This window comes from Mauremys reevesii, linkage group 23 (assembly GCF_016161935.1).
Source record: "Mauremys reevesii isolate NIE-2019 linkage group 23, ASM1616193v1, whole genome shotgun sequence".
In the NCBI taxonomy this organism is placed as follows: domain Eukaryota; kingdom Metazoa; phylum Chordata; order Testudines; family Geoemydidae; genus Mauremys; species Mauremys reevesii.
The window spans coordinates 15,752,735-15,777,035 of NC_052645.1; the positions used below are offsets into that span (position 1 = coordinate 15,752,735).

The 24,301-nt window shown below is 46.5% G+C and overlaps 1 protein-coding gene across 3 annotated transcripts; it reads left to right on the plus strand.

Annotated features, from left to right (window-relative positions):
• The first annotated feature begins 1,107 nt into the window (after positions 1-1,107).
• Positions 1,108-16,808, plus strand: IL22RA1 (interleukin 22 receptor subunit alpha 1). Of its 3 annotated transcripts, none has more exons than XM_039511751.1 (8): positions 1,108-1,360; positions 2,906-3,309; positions 6,420-6,552; positions 7,736-7,917; positions 9,176-9,360; positions 10,216-10,351; positions 11,214-11,335; positions 14,687-16,808. In XM_039511751.1, the coding sequence occupies exons 2-8, from the start codon at positions 3,267-3,269 to the stop codon at positions 15,668-15,670; spliced, it is 1,785 nt and encodes a 594-aa protein (XP_039367685.1). In that variant the 5' UTR covers positions 1,108-1,360; positions 2,906-3,266; the 3' UTR covers positions 15,671-16,808. The 3 variants fall into 3 exon arrangements, with proteins under 3 accessions (XP_039367685.1, XP_039367687.1, XP_039367684.1); XM_039511753.1 differs by having other exon boundaries at positions 1,108-1,314; XM_039511750.1 differs by having other exon boundaries at positions 1,108-3,309.
• The last annotated feature ends 7,493 nt before the right edge of the window (positions 16,809-24,301 follow it).

Below are 24,301 nucleotides of genomic sequence, written 5' to 3' on the forward strand. Positions count from 1 at the left end.
TATTGGGAAGAACAATGCAGCTGGATGCTCTTTGTTCACAAATTATTGGGCCTAAGGCAGGAATCCCTGGGTTGAATGTTCTGACTTGTATAACGCAGGAGGTCACACTAGATGATCAAATCATCGCTCTGGCCTTAAAATCTATTAACTGCAAAATCAGATGACAAGATTTCTCACCCTCAAAGTTCCAAGCAGAGTTTCATGTTAAAGCTGTGTTATAAATGACACTCGTTCCAGTTCTGCCTCACTGGAGCTCACAGACCCCCCACAAACTTGGGAAGGCTGGACTCCAACCCCATTTCTGAGCTTTACAGCTTGGTCCCCCTCTCTCTGAAGAAAAACAAATTCCATGAGGCAGGTTCCATCCCTCTACAAATGAAGACAGACAAGCAAGGCCTTCGAATAATAATCTCAAAGCATCTCAGGTGATGCAATGCTCTTGAGGACTAAGGGAAGCACCCCCATCATAGTCCTTACATAGGTCATCATGAGCTATAGCAACTAGCAAGTCCCTGTCAACACGGGGTTGTAAGTCATGTTGGGATATTTTAGGGTTAAGTATAACAATAAGCTGCTAATGTGCTGACGTGGCATTAGAGGACAAAGGCATATGTAGGCAATATCTTTGTGTCTAATACATAAGTTACAGATTCTTCAGTATTACTTTGTCTAATACATCAGTTGCAAATTCTTCAGTATTTCTTTGTCTAAAATATAAGTTGCCAGATGGTTCCCATCTCTGTTGTTCATACAGATTGATAAGGATGCAGCTGCAGAAGACTGCAGGAGAAATGCCCTTTGTGTAAAAGAAGATAAAAGGAATATTATCTTCCCCTCCCTCCCTTTCCCAGCTACATAAACAAGCCCTGGCTTAGGGCCCCTTCCTCCCTCCCCTGAGAACTGCTGATGAGAGAGATTTATGGCAACAAATTGTTGCAAAGAAATGTATCTTCAAGATAAAAGTAACATGTAATGTTATGAGTACTAAATAGGGGTGGGTTTACTAACGGTAGGTGTTTCTATTACTGAATAAGGGTTTTTGGGGTGTTGTAACGGATGTAGGTGTGTACATACTAATCTAAACAAAAAGAGTGTGTTGTAATCAGTTTGGGGCTTACTGGACAATTGGGTCCAGGGGAACAAGTCTCGGATTCCATCTACTCAATCCGCATCTGGGTCAACCTGCTTCTTCTTCTAACAAGTAACATGAGTTCTGAGGAGAGGAAAACATGAGGACAGTTTTACAGTCTTCATCCACAGAGCTCCTTGATGGACAGGGCTGTGTGATTAGACACAAGCAGTGCTAATTGATAGGTGGGTTTTGCTTAATCAACTGGTTGGACTTCCACAGCTTGCCCAGGTGAGATGGGAGGGATACATACCCACGCTTTTCTGTGAATTTGTGGCGCACTCGGAGCATTCCTCAGGGCTTATATTCTACTGGGATGGGTGCTAGAATAAATCTGAGGTAGAGAACTAGAGAATAATAGAGGATCAAGGCCAGGGACTGGGTAGGCATCAGGTATGGTATTTTTCTAATATATGTTTGGCCTTCAGGACATCACAATCAGGTTATGGGGCACAGGGCTTTACTACTGTATTCGATGAGTGTTTGTAATTAATTTAAAGAGGTTGTAAGCTGGGCCCCAGGCTCATTTGGGATGGTTTGTGCTTGGGAGAAAAGCTTTGCATCTAAACCAAACTCCAAGGAAAAATGAAAGGGGAAACCAAGTATTTTGGATTTTTAAATTGGCTTTAAAGAGTACCAAGTTCCCACCCCAGAATGGGGCCGAGAGGTCGGCCCCTGGCTGTTCATACGCAGCTCTGTTACACACTCAGGGAATGCTATGAGGGTGATCTCATTGATCCGCCATTTTCTTGGGCTAAAGCTCTGGTGGTGTTAGCAGCTAGATGCCAGGGAGGGTGGCTGTTTTGCTCTGCCTCAGGTGAAATCCAGATTTATGTAGTAGGCCAGGATAGGCCTAGGCAACACTTGAGCCCCAGGATTTCACTCTATTGTGAACAGTAAGATACTGAGCAATTGATAATACAAACCCCAGAAATATCCAAGCAAGAATCCATCCACTAGCAAGGAAGTTACTGTACTTTAGAGTCCGGGAGCAGATAGCTTGCAGGGAGTGGGGGCTTTTCCATGGCTATGCACACAAAATCGCTGTTCCTGGGAACTCTTCCAAGCCAAACAAAGAGTGAGAAGCGGTGCCAACTCTTATGACTTTATCACAAGTCTCATGATACTTGGTTTGTTCTTAAAGCCCCAGCTCCTGGAGGCATGGGATTAGGTGAGAAGCTCAGCCTTTTAAAAAGAAGTCTCTGTCCCTTGTGGTTGCGGAGAAAAGCCTGAAATTGTGACCTGAAGGTGCCCAAAAGGCTCAAAGACTGGAAGGCAAAGAACAAGAGCCCTGAATATAGATTAAACCTCATGATTTTTTTTGAGGGGGCCAAACCCATGATTTTTGGGGGGGACGTTATGTAACAAACAGCCACATCTACAGTAGGATGGTTGTTCATGGGCTGGCTGTAGTGGTCACTTGGAACTTCACAGCTGTAATAGGGGATACAGCTTGGCTCCTCTGGCTCCAAAATTCCAGGCCCCTACTGCTTGAGCTACAGGAAAATCTCCATAGCTAGCTAATGATGTAGGGACTATGACACACAGTTGATCAATTCAGATTCCATTCTATAGAGGGCAGTGCTGCACATCGGCCAGTCGATTCTAATGCATATTAAATGCACCAGGCATAGAGCTCACTAACAAGTGAGGTGGGTGTTTTTGGAGTGAAGGAACCAGCCACAAGGTGTTTCCAATGAAACTAGCTGCCTTGTTTGCAGAGGTTACGTAACCACAACTATGCACCGACACCAGTCTTGCTTTTTAAAATAACAGTCGTAAAGCCACCAGACCAGAAAAACCAGCGCCAGGATGGGAAGTACCAGCAAGGGCTTTCAGGCAGGCAGTTCCTTATCAGAAAACAGGCACTTGGCTCCAGTTCAGAAAGCGGGGAACTTTTCACTCCTTGTGTACCTTTGTACGACACAGTTAGTGCGTGCGTGGACTCCCATTCCCTCTTGCGCGCGCACGGCTTCATGTGCTCCAACGGGAATGAAGGCAGGCCGGTAGCTCTGCAGCCTGTTCCTGGCCGGCGTCGCTTACATTCCCGAAGACAGGAAATTACTTCCCTTCAGAGGTGACTCACCTGGACTTGGGAAACATCCCCATCTTCACGTCCCAGCTCACAGAGTCATTCATGAAGGAGTCTCTGATCTTTTGGGCTGTCTGTTCCCTGGTGGGTAAGTACCGGCTTTCATTTCCTTTCAACCGGGAGAACCACGGCCTTCAATGGTTTTACTGGTGCAGGGGCTGGTTCCCCCAGCAGGGGGTGGCTGTTACGTGGCTGCCCTGAAATGAGACTTAGGGCAGGGGTTCTCAACCTTTTTCTTTGAGGCCCCCACCAATATGCTATAAAAACTCCACAGCCCGCCTGTGCCACAAGAACTGGTTTTCTGCATATACAAGCCAGGGCTGGTGTTAGGGGATAGCAAGCAGGGCAATTGCCTAGGGCCCCACGCCACAGGAGCCCTGGCGAAGTTACATTGCCTAGGCATCAGCTTCAACCCCGGGTGGTGGGACTCAGGGTCCTGGGCTTCAGTCCCAGCTTTCTGCCCTGGGTCCCATTGGCCCTGCTTGGCGGCCCCACTGAAACATGCTCACAGCTCCCCACGGGGCCCCGGACCCCTGGTTGAGAACCACTGACCTAGAGAGTTCGCTTCTGCTCGGGTTAGTTTTTAAGCTCTCTGCCAGCATTGCTCTAGTCTTAGTTGTTTTTGTAGCGCTGCTGGAGTGCACGGTGCTGTACGGACTAGCAAGGGAAGGACTAGGGGCTTGCCCTAGGCCCAATCCAAAGCCTGTCGAAATCACTGAAAGGCTCCCATTGACTTCAATGGGCTTTGGATCAGGACCTCTCAAAATTAGCAGACCCTGGGGATGGAGGAAGGTGCAATAGGAAACTGGCGGGGGAAGGGAGATAGAGGGATCATAGGGGTCAGATCATTGGCTGAGTTTCTGCAAGAGGCAGCCCCAGAGCTGAGGCCAGTTACCGTCAGCAAATACACCAGGCGAAGAGCTGAGCTTAATGACTAAGGGGCCGCGTCATCCCCTTCAGCAGCAGGATCCTCAGGACAGGGGTGTGGGACAGGGGCAGGGTGAGGGGTTCAGATCTCTCCGCACCATGGATCCCTGAGATCTGTTTGAAGTGTGCCTCCGAATCCGGGGCAGATGGAGCCATCCACATGGAAAGCCCCTTTCTCCCCTGCGTTCCGTTGGGGCCCCCTCCTGCCAGTGGCTGGGTCCCCCTGGGAATGCTAAGTAGCAGCCATGGAGGCGACAGTGGGACCTATGGCTGCTCCCAGCTGGGTTAACTCGCTCCGGTGTCTGTGTAGGAATCCAACAGGCTCTCCGGTGCCACAGACCATGGCCAGGCTCCTGCCCCCCCCCCTTCCTCCAAGCCCCTTCCAGGACACATCTGAGCAAAAAGGACTTCTGTGGGGAGCAAGCGGGCTGTGGGGGTGTGGAGGTAGCACGCAGACGGCATTTGCCCCAACTCCCTCGTGGGCAGAGGAAGACTCAGAGCCACGTGCTGACCCCAGGGGCGTTCTGGGACAGCAGGGCAACAGAAAAGGCAGCAGCAACCCTTTTATGCTGAGCAGCGCCAGGGGCAGCGTCTTTCCGAGGCTGGCTATGTGAGCACAGGGGCCGCAGGATCAGCCCTCAGGCCTGGCTCCAGGAGCCCACAGAGGGCCTTTCACCCTGGGGCAAACAGGGGCTGGCTACGTCCTGCCCTCTTTCCGCCCCCACCAGCGCCCACGTTACTATCCGTGTGCACTGCCCTTGTGCCCAGAGGGAAGCTGTGTTGGGCCCTGCACAGACAGAGGCAGGCACGGCTCCGGCCTGAACAGCTCGCACTCAGAATGGGGGCGTCCGTCAGGGCAGAATCTGGCCAGCCCCTGTTTACATATTGCACGGTGCCAATACGTTTCCTTGTCGCTTCAGCTGCACCTACATTTATATTCTGAAAATGTAGGTCATTGGCTCCAGAGGACAGCCAGGGCATGCTGTGTAAACACGGCCTCTTTGAGGGTTAGATGCTAAACACAAGAGCCTGGATCAGTTCCCTCGGCTGCATTCCAGAGCAGCAGGTAGCACGAATAAGTTGTGGGAAAACCTTGCCTTGTGTATTTACGTGAGTGAGTGCTCTGAAGGGAGCCCAAAGCCTGAGCCCTGGTCCGTGGCTCACATCAGCGTCTCGCTGGGCTGATTGCTGGGGCAGAGCTAGCTCTCTGGAGCACCTAGAGAAAGATCAAGTGATTTCCCTGATTCCCAGAGCCAGACTCCTGGGCCGAGCCTGGTGAAGTCAGATGCCACGTAGCTGGGGAGTTGTCTTCACCCTGACGCTCCCAGGCCAGAGTCCACTGCCAGGCCCTTCAGCAACTCCTCTGAGTATTGCTCTCTGTACAATCATCCTGAATCCAACCCAACTAACCGTCCGACTTCTCTCTTTGCACTCACTCATTCAGGGTTCAGCAAGGTCAGCCAGGAAGTGACACCCTAAATGTTAGCGTAATGCTCCTCACTGCCCAGGGAAGAGGCAGGGAGGCAGGGATTGTTCTTGGCAAGCTGCCTTTGGTACCCAGATCAGGGGAATCCTCAGGTGGTGTCAAGCCACTAGAGTGGCACTTATTATATATATTGCAGTAGCATCTAGGGGCCCACCAACCAAGGAACAGGGCCCCATTGTGCTAGGCACTGCACAGACACGCGACAGAAAGATGGTCCTTGCCCCAAGAGCTTAGTCTCCACCCACCCTCCCCATGGCCAGGGTGGGCGTGACCCAGGGGAAAGGGAGCATGGCCAGCACCCCTTTATACCTGGCTGATTCGGGACTGCCTGAATGACCCTTAGAGCTGATGGTGTAAATCAGAGCAGCCTTCAGGGAACCAGCCAGAGGCCTGGACAGCTCAAGGTCTACAGGAATGCAGAGATGGCATAAAGGCACTGTAGCCCCTTGCTACTCCCCACAAGCTGTGCTGAATGCTTGGGGGGTCCAGCTCAAGATCTGACCAGTCACATGTGGCTTGTTGTGCTAAGTGCACTGCTGCAGAATTGCAGGCTGTTTCCAGCAACTGGCCTCATCCCCAGCTCCAGCCTAAGCTCAGTCCAGATCCAAACACCAGGTCCTCAGCCCATCTCCAGCTGACTGTAATGGGCATAGACTGTAGTCCTTGATCACTACCATAGGGATAACTAGCACCCCTGCAGCTAGCTGAGTGTTGTGGCAAAGCTGGAAACCCTGGTGTTATGACTTGGAAGGTGCCTTTCAATGCTAGCTCCCTCGTTCCTCTAGGCTGTTCGATTGCAGAGAGGTCACCACTTCTGAAACATGCAGCCTTTTCTTCTACAAACTTTGAGAACATCTTCAAGTGGGAAAGCGAAGCAGACACTCCCCCGGGCACAGTGTATGAAGTCCAGTACAAACGGTATGTGGGCTTTGCCTTCTCCTTGGGGTCCTGCTTGAATGGGTGTTGAGTTCCTGGATTTCAGGGAGAAAAGGGCTGGAGCAGGAAAGCAGGCTTAGCTGCCAGTGGCTGCTTCTTTGACTGCCATGGAAATGACACTGTTTGGAACTGAGCTCCAGGGTCTTGGAGTTAACCTCAGCTGGAGAGTGATTGTCAGTTAAGAAGGAATAAAAAATTCTCCTCTAGGGTCCTGGTTACCAGCCTGCAAACACAGCAAACACAGGGATTCCTGAACCCCTTCCAGAAAAGGCAGAGAGGGCGTGTGCTCCTTACATACCAACCTTATGATCCACAGCTCAGAATTGAAGCGGAGTTTCCTTTAGTAACCAGGGTCAAAATGTTCCATGTTGGGTGTCAACATCTGCCTAAATCCATATCTAGGAACCTAAATGCAGAAAGTAGCTGGGTTCCCAGAGGTACCCATTGCCTGTCAGCTGGGTAGATAGGTGCTCAGCCCTTCTAGAAATCAGGCCTCTTTAGATGTCTAGATAAAGGATATAAGTATCTAACGTTAGGCACCCAATTCTGCAAATGTCACCTTTAATCTGTTCAAGGTCTTTGCCAGCTGCAGTGAATATGAGTTGTATGTACTTCCTGGCCACTTTTTTACGCTGATTCTGTTGTTCATGTAAATAAGCCCCTTTTTCATAAAGAGATAGGACAAAAAGTTACCCACTCGCTGAATAAATTCTCACCAGTGGCTGAAAGAAAAGAATCTTTAAACAACCCAGTAATTGTATGTCCCAAATCTGTATACTGAGTCATTTATAGAGGGCTAGAAACCACTTTGGGTCTGGGAGCTATAAGACCTGGGTTCTATTACAGGATTGACTGTTCATTTTGGGTAAGTCACTCCCCTGCTCTGTGCCTCAGTTTCCCTATCTGTAAAATGGGGGTGTGTGAAATGACACTTCACAAGAGCATTCTGAGGCTTAATTCACTCATATTTGTAAAATGCTCTGAGATCCTGCTCTGAAAAGCACTCGAGAAGCAGAAAATAGTGGCATTTATGTTGGTCATTACTTTGATATTGCAGATCTCAAATATTTAGGGAGTGTGCACACATGTGTGTCTATGATTGTGTAAAATATATTCTAGCAATTCGATAGGGTGGACTGAGAGCAGTCACTTTATCTTCTCTTAGGTACGGGGATGAAGACTGGCTTCAGAAGAGCGAGTGCCAGAATATCACGCAGCCCTTCTGTAACCTCACGCACGAGACGGAAAACTTCGGAGAGCCCTACTATGCTCGAGTGAGGGCCATAGTCCAGAACTGCTGCTCTTCCGACTGGGTCTGCTCACAGAGATTCTACCCCAGAGAAGACAGTAAGGGATAGGCTGAGTCTGTTAACACCACACCTGATTACTGTAGGCTCAGTCCTGTTCTCGTTGATGTTTATTGTGACATGTCCATTGGCTTCAGTGTTGCAGGACAAAGGCCACTATGGAAAGGGGCTTGTGGGTGTTTTCTGAAAGAGACTGTGATGCTGGACAGGAAGGAGTTTGACTAGGGAGCTTTGGGCTCCTGCTGACATTTGTGTCCAGAGTGGGTTGGAGGTGGAGACGGGCTGCTGACCTACCCCAGAAAGCCAGATATCTCTGAAGGAGCAACTGCCCAGCTTAGCGCACTTGTGAGCTCTATTAGGGGAAAGCGAGACCCAGCAGAACACTAAGAGGGGTATGATGGGAGTCTGTGAGCAGCCACAGACCTAGTCATGGAAGCTGTGAGATTGGAGCTGTAGAAGGATAGGATAATCTGCCAGCCTTATGAATAATTAACATAATCCCACCTCCAAATCATGTCTGCCACTGATTGACACTGTGGCCTTGGGCAAGTCCTTTAGCCTCTTTCTGCCTCATTTTACCCTCTCTGTAAAATGGCGGTAATATTTGCCATGCCTACTTCACAGGGACATTGTGAGACTTAGGGTATATGTATATCTAAATTCCACAGTGGTGCTTCCGTCAACCTAAGTGTGTCTATACTGGGGTTTAGGTCAGCTTAACTATATCTTTCAAGGGTGTGAATTTTTCACATCCCTGAGTGATGTAGCTAGGTCGACCCAAGTTTTAGATGTAGGCCTCAGTGTTTCCAAAGCACTTTGACATCCTTGTATGAAACGTGCTATAAAAGTGCCATGTAGTATCCCTAACTATTAGAAATTCACCTTTCTTTGGGGTGCATCTCAAGGTGGGACTATTGTACCCCACAGCCATTCTCTACAGTTTGATTTTTAAGGCTCCGTGACCCTGATGCACTACAGGCGGTCGCTTTTAACTCACAGCTGATCAAGCGCTTTGCCTCCACCTATAATCTTGTTCGATTTCTTTTGACACTTGCCCTTCAGTTTATTTGAGAATTCATCGTTCATAGTGACTCTTTCACAGCCTGCGATAAGGAATGATTGATGCCACATTTTATAAAGCTCCATAAAAGTTTAATAACTCTAGGCTGTCGGGCATATCGGGCTGAAGGGCACTGTTACAATGTCAGAAGCAATAATTATACTCGCTAAACAGATGCTGTAGTAATTTATCATCTTTCGTCTAGTTAAATGACATTGTCCACTCTCCATCTTCTTAGCTACTATTGGAAAGCCGGCGGTGAAATACGTTCCTAGCATTAGATCCATAAAGTTTTTCATCCAACCCCCCTACACCCCTCTGAGAGATGAGGATGGCTCCCAGCTAACTGTGGAAGACATCTACAGCAGATTTGGTACCATCGATTACCACATGATGCTATTCAGCCAAAAGACACACCAAGAGGTATCACCTCCACACACGCACTAACTGTTGGCTTTCGTAAAACCCAGCCTGGTTTGTCTGAATAAAATGCGGGGGCAGGGCAGGCATAAAAGTGAATTCATGCTAGATGCGATTTCTGAAGAACGAGAATTTTCAGTATCTTTGATATTCAGAGAAGCCCAGTCCTACAACTGACTAGAAACTGACCAGACTCAAACGGGAACATGACCTATCTGGGAGGGTTGGTTGGAAAATGGATTTTCAATCTGTCCCATGAAAAATTTCAAGATTTTGAAACTTTTTTTCATTCTAAATAGCGACAAAAACCCCACAATTTCAAAAATTTTCATGAAACATTCATTTCAGGTCAGCTGAAACGTTTTGTTTCAATTTTAGCTCTCTTTTGATATGTACATTTCAAAATGAGAAGTTGTTTAAAATGAAAAATCAAAACTCTTTGTTCCAAAAATGTCAAAACTGGCTCTTTTGACACTTTTGAAAGTTTTTCCTCAATATTTTCCTAAACAAAATTTCAGCAACATCAATGTGATTTTTGTTGAAAAATTTAGTTTTGTCAAAATATCATTTTGTGATGGAAATATGTTGCAGTGAAAATTATCCAACCAGCTGTACTATCTTCATTGTCTCAGGGAAGTGAAATACAAAAAGCAAACAACCTAATGGTGAAAAACTAATCAGATGTTTTGCTAGTCTTGGGGGTTATTAGTAAGAGTCAGGTGAGGATTTTATTGGTTAATACAAGTTTTTTGTTGATTTTTTTCAATTGGAGTTGAAGTAATTAAATAATTTAACCTCTTTAAAATACAAATCTCTGCTTTGGGGTTTTTTGTTTTGTTTTGTTTTTTGTTTGAACAGTGGGAAAAGAATGAGAACAAGAAAGAATTTGAAGTTTCTGACTTGAACCCAGACACTGAATATAATGTCACAATATATCTCAAGTACTTAGAAAAAAGAAGCCAGCCTCATGTGTTTTCCGTTAGTACGTTACCAGGTGAGCCTGCTAAATCTGCATGTCTGAATTAGAGGCCCGTGTAGTTGGAAATGTGGAGGGGACATGGGCGGTGGGTGAACCCCGCCCCCCTTCAGGGAAGCTAGCACTGGCCCCACCCCTCCACCCACTGAAGCTTCGAGCACTCCTCCCCCTTCTCCCTACCCCTCTCCCTACGGCCAGAGGAGCCCCAGCCGTGCTGTCTGGCCTGATCCCCAAGCTGCCCGGGGCTGCTGGCTGGCCCAAGCCACTCCTGGCTGCCCCAGCCCCTGGCCGCTGGCCCGAGCCCTAAGCTCAAGCCCATCAACTGGAGCTGAGGCCCTGCTAGCTTTGGGGGACAGGGGGAGCGAGGGCAGGGTCTTGGGGCAGAGTGGGGCCACAGCCTGGGTTAGGGGAGGCTTAGCCTCCCCTGGCCATTGATACCTGCTGCCCATGGGAGGGGAGGTGTCCATGTGACACTCTAATAAGAGGTGGATCCATTCCATGAAAAGGCTTGAGAACCACTACATCACGGAGCACAGTCCAGCAGCATGTTATTCCTTTGTTTTAAGTTTCCACTACCTCAAGGCCTTTGTGCAATCATACACAGCTAACCATGAGGAGAGCTGCCTAGGAGAGACAGTTTGCAATTACACTCAGAGTTATAAGAAGGAGTGGGATCAATTTATTCTAACCAGTTCATTAGGAATGGGGAAAAAAGTGATGATCTCAAGCAGCAATAAAGAGCATGGTGGAAAACAGATGTGCTTAATGGCACCATTAAGCCCTAAGAACTGAATGCTGGAGGATGGATTAGATGATCCAGTACATTATTTCCAACCCTATTCTGTGAGGCTAAATTGCATTTTTCCCCCCCACTGAACAGACACCACCTGGCTCCTATACTGTGTTGCGGGAGTTACATTTGCTACAGGATCGCTGTTTGCTGTGGTATGTTATGTGAGCTATAAATACATCAAGCAACACACAGCACGGCCAAAGTCTTTGGTAAGTGTCCTTAAGTCTTTACAGGAAATGTTTAATATGGGAGAATGTGAATCCATCTGAATAGGATCATGGAATTATAGCAATGTAGGGCTGGAAGAGACCTTGAGAAGTCAAGTCCAACCCCCAGTGCTTGAGGCAGGACCAAGTAAACCTAGACCATCCTTGGCAGGTGTTTGTCTAACCTGTTCTTAAAACCCTTCAATGACAGGGATTCCACAAACTCACTTGGAAGCCTATTCCAGAGCTGAACTACCCTTAGAGTTAGAAAGTTTTTCCTAATATCTAACCTAAATCTCCTTTGCTGCAGATTTAAGCCCGTTACTTCTTGTCTTGCCTTCAGTGGACCTGGAGAACAGTTGATCACCATGCTCTCTATAACAGCCCTTAACATATTTTAAGACTGTTATCAGGTCCCCCCTCTATCTTCTTTTCTCAAGACCAAACATGCCCAGGGCTTTTTTTAACCTTTCCTGATAGGTCAGGTTTTCTAAACCTTTTATTATTTTTACTGCTCTTCTCTGGACTCTCTCCAGTTTGTCCACATCTTTCCTAAAGTGTGGTGCTCAGAACTGGGTACAGTACTCTGGCTGAGGCCTCACCAGTGCTGAGTAGAATGGGACAGTTACCTTCAGTGTCTTACATATAACACTCCTGTTAATACGCCCCAGAATATCAGTCCTTTTTGCAACTGCATTATATTGTTGTCTCATTGAATTTGTGATCCCCTTGAACCCCCAGATCCTTCTCAACAGAACCACTACCTAGCCCTTCCCCATTTGGTAATTGTGCATTTGATTTTTCCTTCCTCAGTGTGGTACTTTGCACTCCATTATCCAACTTATTAATGAAAATATTTTAACAGTAATGGACCCGGATTGACCCTCTCCGCTGTCCTAGTTTGACAGTACACCATTGATAACTCCTTTTGAGTATCATCTTCCAACTAGTTGTGCACCTACTGTATAGTAATTTCATCTAGACTGCATTTCCCTAATTTGCTTATGAGACTGTCATGTGGGACTGTGTCAAAAGCCTCACTAAAATCAAGATATATCACATCTACTGCTTTCCCCCATCCACTAGGCCAGTAACCTTCAACGAAGGAAATTAGACTGGTTTGGCATGATTTGTTCTTAACAAATCCATGCTGGCTATTCCTTATAACACTATTATTAACACTATAATTCCCCCGATCCTCTTTGTTCCCTTTTTTAAAGAGAGGTACTCTGTTTGTCCTTCTCCATTCCTCTGGGACCTCGCCCGTCCTCCAGAAGTTCTCAAAGATAATTGCTAGCACTTCTAAGATTGTTTCAACTTATTCCTTAAATATTCAAGGATGAAAGAACACATCCAACTTATCTAAATATTCTTTAACCTAGTCTTTACCTAATTTGGCTTGTGTTCTTTCTGCCTTGTTAGTATTAATTGTGTTGAGTTATCTGGGCACCATTAATTTTATAGTAAAGCATGAAGAAAAATAGGCATTAAACACCTCAGCCTTCTTGATGTCATCAGTTATTAGCTCTCCTTCCCCACTAAATAGAGGACCTACATTTCCCTTCATCTTTTTCTTGTGCCTAATGTATTTAAAGAACCTCTTCTTATTCCCATTTATGTCCCTTGCTAGGATGTAATTCATTTTGTGCCTTAGCCGTTCTGATTTTGTCCCTGCACGCTTGTGCTGTTCTTTTGTAACTCCTGCTTAGCTATATTCATCCATGTTTCCACTTTTTGTAGGATTCCTTTTTTGGTTTTCAGGTCATTAAAGAGCTTTTGATGGAGCCATATTAGCCTCTTACTAGTCTTCCTGTCTTTTCCTTTCATTAGGATAGATTGTAGTTGTGCCTTTAATATTGTCTCCTTGAGAAACTGCAAGCTGTCCTGAACTCCTTTTTCCCTTAGATATTGTTTAAAGTTTGCGTTGAAGTCCATTGTCCTTGTTCTGCTGCTCTCACTCTCTTCGCTCCTTAGAGTCATGAAATCTATCATTTCATGATTGCTTTCACCCACGTTGCCTTCCACCTTCAGGTGCTCTACCAATTCCTCCCTCTTCGTCAGAATCAAGTTTAACGTGGCTGTCCTTCTGGTTATTTCCTCCATTTTCCAAAACAAAAAGTTCTCCCATGTACAGTCCAAGACCATGTTGTGTTTTGCCATATTACTTTTCCAGAAGATGTCTGGGTAGTTAAAGTCCTGCATTACTACCAGGTCTTGTGTTTTAGATAGTTTTGTTATTTGTCCTAGAAATGCCTCATCCACCTACTCTTCCTGATTTGGTGGTCTAGAGTAGACACCTACCATGACATCACCCCTATTGTTTTACCCCTTTTGTCTTTACCCAGAGACTTTCAACTGGTCTGTCTCTCACCTCCTTCTGGACCTCAGAACGAGTGCATATATTCTTGATGTATCTCCTCCCTTTTTATCCTGCCTGCCCTTCCCAAACAATATACATCCCTCTATATCAATATTCCAGTCACGAGACTTATCCCACCAAAAATAGAATTCTAGCATGACTAGTTGTGGCAGATAACTGTACAGAAGAGGTAATTGTGTGAGGCATGTGTAACGCTCCTTTGGCAATGCAGCCTGGACATTCTAGCTCAGGAAAGATTGTTATGGTGAGTTTCAGAGTAGGGCAACGCAGGTGATGGCAGGTCTGAAGACTCTTTGTTATGAAAGGTTAAGGAAGCTAGTTTATTCTCCTTGGAGAAGGGCTGACTTTGAGGTGATCTGCTGGAAGGTTTCAAAATTGTGAACCCCAAAAGCAATACTTTTATTATTCTTTACAGCCTAAGTTTTCAAAAGTGACTAATGATTCTGGGTGCCTCCATTCTTGGGTGCCCAGCTGGCAATAACTTAGAGGGACTTGATTTTTAGAAGATGGATGCTCAGCACTTTCTGAAAATCAGCCCCCCATTAAGGTGCGTCAAGTTGGGCACCCAAAAATTGAGGCATCCAAAGTCACTAGTCACGTCTGAAAACCTTGGCCTACATGTTTATCTCTCCACTTGAATGGCCATTAACAGTATTGGGAGCTCTGCATGCTAAGCTAAGGGCAATCCATTTCCATGCAGCAGGGTGTGAGCCAAATACAGCAGAGGGAAGAAGGAGGTTGTTCCCTCATATGGAGGATTGCACAATTGGTCTGGTGCACGAGGAGGGGTATTTGCCTTTCTTTGAAGGAACATGGGATCCCAGATCAGCTGGGCCAGTGGATCAGATCCAGTATGGTGGATTGCAAGCTCCTATGCACAGTTTCCCAAAGGGATTTTGCAATAATATAAAACAAACTTTGAAAACTCACAGCTTCATTGCTACTCACTAACGTTTGTCTTTCTACCACGACAGGACTTCAGAGGGATTTCAGCCTTCCAGCCCCTCATGCTAACAGTGGAGCATATTATAAGCCCCATTAATGATTTATCCAAAACTACTCTGTATACCCCAGATGCGCAGTTAATGCCGATTAATCTGCTGCAGCAGACATCTTTATTCCCTTTGCAAAAAACTGCCTATCAACAACAGGCCAATGTGTTGGCGTTTCAGCCCATCATTCAGCCAGTCAGCCTAGTGGATGGTTTTTCTTCAGCATACGCGCCTCAAATAGCCCAGGAAAATCTACCATGCACGCTGAACAAGAAACCTCTGGCCTTGACATATGGAGTGTGCATTGAAAGCCCAAGATGCATCAACAGGATGCCAGACCAGATGCTGCAGGGTATTTCTCCTGAAAGGTTTGTCAGTGGCAAACTTAAAACCAAGACACCAGACGAAAGGTACTGTGATGAGAACTACAAGGAGCAGAGGCCAAAGCTGGTAGAGAGAGGATTATGGGAAAGCAGTGACACTGACATGACAGGATCAGTGTTCTCCATGGGGCCAGCGCAGCAGCTGATGCTCCAGACAGACTGTGAGGAAGCTAAGCTGCACATGCCTCAGCAGTCACTGTCTCTGCTGCAGGAAGGAGGAAACTACAGACGGCAGATGGCAGGATTGCTGCCATTGCTGTCCTCACTGACAGTTGACACAAACTCTGTCTCAGAGGATGGGCTTCCTCCATCATCATCCTCCCCCTTACTAAAGTCAGTCTGTACCTGCAATGACCTCCCTGAGGAACGCAGCACAGGCCAGTTGATGTCATTAGATTCATTGTCATATCCTGAAAACAAACGGCAGCCTCTGGACTTTCAAACAACAGATGTGCTACCGGCAGCAAGGGAGCCGGGCTGCCTAGAACTAAATGCCATTGCATCCCATGCCTCTAGCTCCATCCAGGACAATGACATGCTTTTAACTATGTTGTTCAGAGACTTGGATTTAAAGGTACAGTGAGAGCATGGCCAGGATGAAAACACACTGATGTGTTAGCACAGCGTTGAATGATCTCTAAGGGCCGGATTCTGCCAACCTTTACTCACATTAAAGAGTGCCCTACTGGGCAACTGTCCTTACTGAAATAAATGGGACTCCTCGCTGAGTAAGGTACTAATCAACATGCGTGAGAGTGTTAGAATCTGGCCCTCCATTTTCATGGGCATGGGTGCCTTTACTAACTGCATTGCTTCTAGGAAAGCTCTGTTATCTTTGCACTTTAACAATACCTAGCTTTTTGTTTCTTGGATGTTGTCAAATTGATTACAGCTAAAAGTTGGCCTATTTTAAAACTAAAGAGGGAGCCCAAGCTCACCTGCCAGATTCAACCCCCATAAAATTTGGGTCACTTTGGGGTGGGACTCAGATGTCATAGCTGACATAGCTTTGTACCAAAATCTCAGATCTAAACTTTGGGGAAGTTCAGATCTGGATGAAGTCACAGCGAGAAACAAATCTTGTTCAGAGAGGCTCTCATGAGTGGTCATTTCCCAGATGGTAATAGTATTTCTAAGCAGATTTTTTTTAGAGCATGGAGACTACAGACTGGGCCTGGAGTCTCATCGTATGTTCGTCGGTCACTTATCACTCATCAGCCGGAATCTATCAGAGGTTCTGAATTAAAGCTGATTGACAGGAGAGTCAGTTTGCAATGTCACCGGAAAACAAGGGTTAGTTCAAGTTACACTCTTTTTCTTTGGCTTTTGGCTAAGATCAACTGTAATACCAATACTGACTTGGACTCTTCATACATTCCATGGGTGGCGTACCTGAGCCCACTTATCCAGTGATGCTTTAAAAACTCTCACACCTCAATCTGAATCTATGCTGGTTGTGATATGTATGTACCTCGTGAACCTTGTAATGGATACTTGCAATCCCCAATAACCCAAGCCCGACCTCAGATGTACAGTACCTTCCCTCTTAACTTGTGTAAATTTGATTTTAAACATTAACTTTAATAAAAATTTTATATCCGCTGAATACCTGACACCTCCCCTCCTCCCCTGTGCTTACAGCAGGAATAACAGGTGTGTCTTTTCCATGTTTAATATCTGTCTTAAACGAGGAATGAATAAGGGCAACTAATAAAGAGATGAAGCATCATAACAAAGGCAATAGCTGCCAATTCACTGGCTTGTTGTAAGTGTTTCTATTGATGCTTTTAGGTAAATATTTATTTGAAAAAAAAGCTAATTGGATTGGTTCACGTACAATCCAATCCAAGTTCTTTATCACAGGTCCATCATTCAGTGGCTTTTTACTATTGTGTTCTCTTCCACTTCTTGCAGCGTGGGGCAATGGAGCCAGGGAACCTGTTAATAATTTTACGAACTGGAGTTGGTTATTTCCCCTGTACTTTGCAAACATTTTTCACATGAGTTCAGGTTTCATCCCTAATTCTCTGTAGTAAGTGAATTATGACCATTAATTTTCATAACAAGGCAAGGCCTTCCTTCCTCTGTTACATAAGCTAGCTGCTTATCTTCTACACCCAATAGTTACAGCTCTGCACTGCTAAGGAGGCAGCCTGAGTGCTCTAAGCCTCTGTTGGAAACTCTCTGCAACCACAGGTTCAAATCATGGCAGAGCGAACTCAACCTGTGTGCACTTCGGGGAACTAAATGGAGTTCCAGGCAGTGAACCTGCATCTGTGTCTTTAGCACAAGCCGTAGTTCTGCCTGCTTTGGGGAGAGGCTCCAAGGGCCCTTGGCACTTTTTGTGAGAGTCATTAGGGATATGCCCTGGTTTCCATAACTAAACATTTATTCTCTCTCCACTGATGGGCAGTGTGCCCTGGGTGGGCTGGCTGGCTGCTTTTATGGCCAACTCCTGATGGCCCTACTCCATTTTTACACATTCCTTGTTCACTCTAAACTCCCATCGGAGACAACAAGAGTTTGGCCTGAGTCAAGTCTTCAGACTCTGGCCCACTGTCTATACAGTGAGTTGGGAACTTTTGAATGAGAAGGTACCGCCATACAAGGCTATTTATTCAAATTGATTACTTAGGCCCATGTCCTAACCCATTCACTTCCCGAGGCAGCTAAAGGTAAAATTCTCCAAGTGCACCTATGTGTCCTCAAAACCTATAAACATTCCTATTCCCGAGCCCTATAAGGAAGGCTGTTGAGGCTCGGGAGTGATAGAATGGGGAGCACAAAGTACCCTACAGCTTTTAAGGCACTGTGGGGCAAGAGAGACTCCCATGCTACTATGTGGAGTGAGAAGGTGAGCTGAGAATCTGTCATTTAAAATGTTTGGTGTCATTCGAAACTCTGTGAATGTTACAAGTGCAATGTCCCGTTCTCTGACCCTTTTATTTGACAGATTTATTTGAGTGTGACAGATTTATCTTCCAGCCCAAATGACAGGAAGTGATTCGTACTGACCCCCCCCGTAAGCAGCCATTACAATCTAGTGACTCTGATTCGCTGCTGGTTCAAGATGAATACGCGTTAGGTAGTGGGGTCATAGCCACAATTCTCAGGAGCCAATTTCACAGGGGTATTTCAATACACCTGCAGACAATGCTGGGCAGACAGAGTGAAAACTGAGCCTCTCACAGATAGGCTGCTGTTCTGGGCTTCCATGACAGGAGCCAGTGAGGGCTTTGCTGGGGTGTGACTTAGTATTCGGGGGGTGTAGTCCAGATGTTCTGACCCAGCCACCACCTCTCTATGCAGCTATCTGTGCAAAAATGAACCTGTTCTAACTTGTAATAGGTAGTGCAAAAATGCTTGCAGGAAGTATACAGGCACCTAATGATGTGTGTGTGCCTGGCGAGAGATCCATTACACCTGCTCCCAGGCCAATCTTCAGAATTTGGCAACTTTCTTTGGAACCTGCTACTTAAGCCAAACTCCTCTTTCTTACAGTTCTTGTACCAGCCCATCAAATGCTTCCTGACTGTGAGGTCGAGACAGAGTCATTTCCCTAGGGAAAGGAGAGTGAAAGCCCCATCATTTGAAACTGGCATGGATATACTTCAGGGATCAGTAATATACAGGAGAAGCTTAATTTGTCTAGTATTTGCCATACAAAGCGCATTGCCCAAAGCTTTACAGACTTCAATAAATAAGAGTAGAGGGAAAGAGGATTTAGAGGCAAGGGAGAAAAGGGATATTTTCAGATTGGCTGAGCTGTGAAGCAGATGAGGCAGCAAGAACCCTCATTGGCTGTGTGAGGGGAGGCTGTGTGTATATTTCCTATAATAAAAGTTTCTTATCTCTGATTCTCTCTTGAGTTGCATTGGGCCATGTACGCAATGGCATATGACTAAGTGCCATCTCTGTAAATGAATCAGCTAGCTACTCACTCTGCCTCTGAGTGCACGATCCCTACAAAGGCAGAGGCCGCTCCCTGAAATGGAATGTTTGCTTTGCATTGCAGCTGTGGTTCCTTACAGACGCAAGTGAATTTATGGTCATAAGCTTCAGACATGGGCAATAAAGTGAAACCAAATTCCCCTTGGCCCACTGTCCTCTTCAGTGCTGGCAGGGCAACGAAACCATCCTCCTTTGTCTTTTTTAATAGTTCAGCGTAGTCCTTGACCAAATCCTGAGTGCTTGCTCAGTTTCCACTTGGTTCTTTTATTCCCTGGAGCCAACAGATTTTTCCCCCCTGAACAAGGACTGAGTGCCAATGGAGTCCCCACGCTATTCTCTGAGTGGGGATAGGGAAGTTCAGCAGAGCCCAGCTGCAGAATGGAGAAGAGAGGGTAGGAGGAAGGCTGGGTCTGTGGTGTACATCCCTTGCCTTCAGTGCCAATGGGAGGAGCCACCCTGGGGCCATGTCTACTCTACAAAATTATGTCGACTTAACTTACATTGGCGTGCAATCAGTGCAGTTATTACATCGCATGTGTGTGCGCACACTTAGTTCCTTATGGTGGCGGTGCACGTCCTTACCAGGAGCACTTGTGTCGATCGCATTGACCGTGCGGGGCAGTGTGGGACGGCTCCTGAAAGCCAGTAACAGGTGATGTGAGTAATGCATCAGCGTCTACACTGACACTGCATCGACCTACTTACAGCGACGGTGACTTTGCGCCGCTCAGGGAGGCGGTGTTACTAAATTGGCGTACAGAGGCGCTTACATCAGTGAAGAGACTTCCACAGCGAGGTCGACACAAGGCAGCTTATGGCGGCCTAACCCTGTAGTGTAGACCAGGCCTGGGTCGAGTATAAGAGACATAGGCAGGGCAGGGAGGGGGAAGCATGTACCTCTTCTATTGCTAAATAAAATCCGTTTCCAGGGACTTCTCTTCAGCATCTTTTCTCCAGCACTAACCTAAACTGAGGGGAAAATTCCTGTAAAGTAAAAATATGAGGCATTCTGCAGCTGATGCCCTGGATCTGTTCCTTTTCCAGCAGTAAACAGAGTCTCTGCTAATGCACGCACCGTAGGACACAGGTGGGCTTTATTGACCAAAGCACCAGCCAAGTGGGTAATTATTTTGGAACGGGCAGAAGAGGAAGCTCGGCCTGTGATTTGGTACAGGTGTGGATGGAAAGTCATTTGAGCACACGATGCTGTCAGTTTTAAGGGGGAAATGGGACATTTCTGAAGGAACAAGCAAAGCCCTTCTCTGGGTGGTGATGAGCGCTTTGGGGAGATGAACTATTCAAGACACGGGGGCGGGGGCACAGTCTGTGTGTTTTCTCAGCCCGGAGGGAGATGAGGTCAAAGGTTACATTCCATTTGCCTTGGTGTGGTTTTGCAATTTGACTCTAACCCTAGGGTTTAGCTGTGGTTATGCTGGCAACAAGGGAATTGGGAAAAAGAGGGGTCCTGCCTAGCATGAGCTCAAATGCAGTGAAATTCACATGTAGCATGGAAGCCCCATGTTGGCACAAAGCATTGTAATAGGCAAATTGCAATTCTGGTGATGGTGATGCGCTTCTTAAAGGGACAGATCCCAAAATCCTGAGGCAGAGATCTGTCCTTAGTTCTCACTGTGGCACACATCTCGTTCTGCCTGAGTAAAGGCTCCAGGATTTGCCCCAGAGCGAAGTTGCTGTGTGGGGGAAAAACTAACATCCTCATCAGTGGTTTGTGCTACACGGTCCATAGTGCATGTGAACGATTTAAATGAGAAAAGCCAAGAACTGCTCAACTGGCATCCAGAGGGAGGATCGGGGCGGGAGGGGGAGTGAAGAGATTGGATAGCGGTGATGCAAAGGGGAGCAGCGAGGGAAACAAGAGATGGATTGAGTGTTTCTTTTACTAGTTGCACCAGCAAAGGTTCTCCCCCTACCCCACCTGCACCCCAAACATTTCTATTCGGATGGGAAGAAAGGTAGCAGTCACAGCCCAGGGACCTGGGGGCAGATGTAATAGCAGACGCAACAGTGTTGGGGTGCCTGAGGGGCCAGGCTATCATTAAGGCTAAGTTTTTTTAGGAGTTTGTCACTAGAGGTGGGCAGGAACCAGATTTTCCATTTAGTGGGAAGTTCCGAGAGTTCAAGAATTTTTGTTGTTGTTTGAAAACAAAAAGTTCAAATTTTCCATGAAATGAGATTAAAAAAAACACCAACACCACCAACTTGATTTCAGGTTAATCGAAACATTTCATTCTGACAAAAACTAAATATTTCATTCCAATTTTCTGATTTTTCTTTTTAAATTTTTTTGTTAAATGTTATCTAGAAAACAATGGATTTCATTTGAAGAAGTCCTTTTGTTGTGAAAAATTCCATAGGTGTTGAAATGGAACTTCTGGCATTATTGAAATGCTTCATTTTGGGGGGAGGGAGGGTGTTTAAAATGAAATTTCATTGAAATCAATGCATTTCGGGGAAATATTTGGATGCAAACACCTTTTTTTGTCATAAAACCATTCAGATGAAAATTTTTTGACCCTCTCTACTACTCACTTGAGCAGCGCATCACCTACCATGAGTCAGCCCCTGGGTCACCTGGCTCTAGAACTGCCCTTGGGCTAAGTGCTTTCATCAGGAGCTTGTCTAGAAGTGCAGCAAAGGTGCAGATACTGGCTATCAGCCTGTAGAAGACATTTCTATTGTGCTGCCTTTGCTGATGCCATTTGGTGCCATTGAGTTGATCTGGGCAGTTGTTTCCATAATGACGCCATTTGCGCTGGGTTCATGAATCATGCCAGCAGAACATTCTCCCCTAGGAAATTACAGTTGCAGATGTTGCAACAGGCCAGCTGCCTGTTAACATGTTTCCAAAAAAAAGGCAGGGTCGTAACATTCTGCGAAGCCACTCCCTCCGGCTCAAGTCAGTGATGTGGGCTTCTTTTTTCAGTGTTGTCGCCTGCAGGCTGGGTATCTCATGTCAGCAGCATTCCAGGCGATGCTACTCCGGGAATAATTAAATGCCACCATGCTGCATGGCTGGTGTTGTGAAACAAAACCCAAGACGCGGGATCAGCAGGGACAGCACAATGGGGGAGGGCAAGGCGTCTCGGCGACAGCTTTTAAAAGAGGCTGTTGAGAAATACAGCCTGTGGGCTTTATTTAACAGCCTTTTCCAGTCCCTCTGCTCTCTGCTGCAGGTCTTTATCCTTGCCACACCCTTTGAGGCAGAGCTGTGCTATTAGCCCCATTGTACCGAGGGGCAATTAAGGCACAGAGAGACTTAGGGCCAGATTTTTAAAGCTATTTAGGTGCCTAGAGAGTCAACTAGGTGCCTAGTGGGAGGTCACCCACTGAAAACTCCCACTGAGTTTGGATCAGGCCCTAAGTGAATTGCCAAGGGTCACATAGGAAGCTTGTGGCAGAGCTGGGCATGGACTCCAAGTCTATCAGGTCCCAGGCTTGCGCCCTGACCACTGTTCTATCCTTCTTTCCCTGTTGTATCGCTCGTGGCAGGGAAGAGACCAGACTGAACTGTAATGCACATGGGAGAGATCAATGCCCATTGAGGTCAATGGAAAGACTCTCTGGATCCGACCCTATAAAAGGGATTCTTGATAGAGATATTCCCAGTCCCCTGCTCTGATCACAGCTTGCCCAGGACATGATCATGTACGTCCTTTGGGCCCTGAAATACTAAACCAGCAGGAGATACATGCTTGTCTGGTGAGTCACCTTATGAACTGAATGAAGGGGAAGTGTCTTCTCTCTGAAACTATTCTCCTGGAGTGGGAGGGGCAGGCCAGTTACACCTCTAATTTTACTAAAGCTGTGTTGTTTCCACCATCCTTCACTACGCTTCTTTTTGCTTCTCTCTGAAACCGATCTATAGCCCCCGTTGTTATAATATCCATCATGGAAAAACAGCTGTGGTAATAGCCTAATGATCTAAGCCTGCTCTTTTCCATTCCATGGAAGGGCAGCTCCAGATAAACAGCCTGGTTTCAACATCGCTTCAAAGGCCTTTTCATGCTAGCCAGCTATACCTCACTAACTGGAGATCATTTCACATTTACCTTGGCTTTGGGGGATAAGAGGGTTTAGGCATCAGAAGACAATAAAAGCTGGAGTTGCCTTGCAACAAAAGCCTCGCTTATTCTCAGCCAGATGTCATGTTAGTGACAGATGAGCCTTGTCATGCCAGTTGTCTTAGTGATATCAGCATGGCAGGTGCCATCTGTAACCCTACAGAAAGGCATTACACTCTTTATCTTCTCAGCTATATCTAGGGAGCTGTCACATAGCTACTCCCTGCGCCAGCCATCCTGGGCATAGCTTACAACGGATTGTCACCAATGCAGCCTGAAATGTGTCCCTATAGCAGGAGATGAAGCATTGGGTTCTTATCTCTTGTGTGCTCTTTGTTTGCTTAATCTTTTCAAGGGGTCACATTTGAAGAGAACTAAAATGGAGATATTTTTGACTCAGGTTTATTTAAGCAGCGGCATCTTGGGAAAGACTAACTAAAACAACAGCTGGAAAGCTCCAAACTTCGGGAATGCAGGCTGAGTGAAATGGCCCAGAGGAAAACACTATGATTTGCCATCTCTGCAGGCCTAGGAGATCCAGTAAAATAGGCTTAATTATCTTAATCCTGGCCTCCCTGTATGGAGGTGTTTACTCAGAAGGGGCCAAGAGTGGGTTGCTTCAGGGCAGCTCAGATGGGTGCAGTGGGAGAACTACATGAGAGAACTTGAAAGGCATCTGCAATTTGGTGCGGGGCAGGGCTATTCACCTCCGTGGGATCAGAACATTTCTGATGCTCATGCACATTCATGTCTTTACAAATTAAGAGAGTCAAAGTATGACTTCCAGCTGAGCCAAGATCTGAATGGCTGGCACTGGCCTGGCCTCTGAAGAGCACCAGCATTCACTGAGCTTGCCTAAAATTGTTGTGAAATACAGAAAGCTCTGGGCTCACGTTAAGAATCCGAAGAAACCCCTATAACAAAGCTCGCTTTGAGAGGCTATACTCAAAATATGTGCCCGTAGCTCCATTCTCTGGATGTACAGTGCGCAAGCTCAGCTGGCGAATGCTGCGGCAGTACATGGCAGCGCTCTGCCAATTCACAACTCTGGCAGCTTTGAGCAGTGCTACACGGATGCAATTGGATTCAGCTGGGAAGTGCCTGACTGACAATCTGCTCCTGCAATCCCCTAAACCAGCCACTCTCAGAGCTGCAGCTCTTTTTTTGTAGCAGGATCTGAG

What these genes read in the sequence shown, in the direction of transcription:
- IL22RA1 (XM_039511750.1), top strand. Translation starts at nt 3,267, where the DNA reads ATGAAGGAGTCTCTGATCTTTTGGGCTGTCTGTTCCCTGGTGG. An exon ending in GGCTGTCTGTTCCCTGGTGG is followed by an intron (nt 3,310 to 6,419) that starts GTAAGTACCGGC and finishes TCGTTCCTCTAG; the next exon opens with GCTGTTCGATTGCAGAGAGG. An exon ending in GCCAAAAGACACACCAAGAG is followed by an intron (nt 9,361 to 10,215) that starts GTATCACCTCCA and finishes TTGTTTGAACAG; the next exon opens with TGGGAAAAGAATGAGAACAA.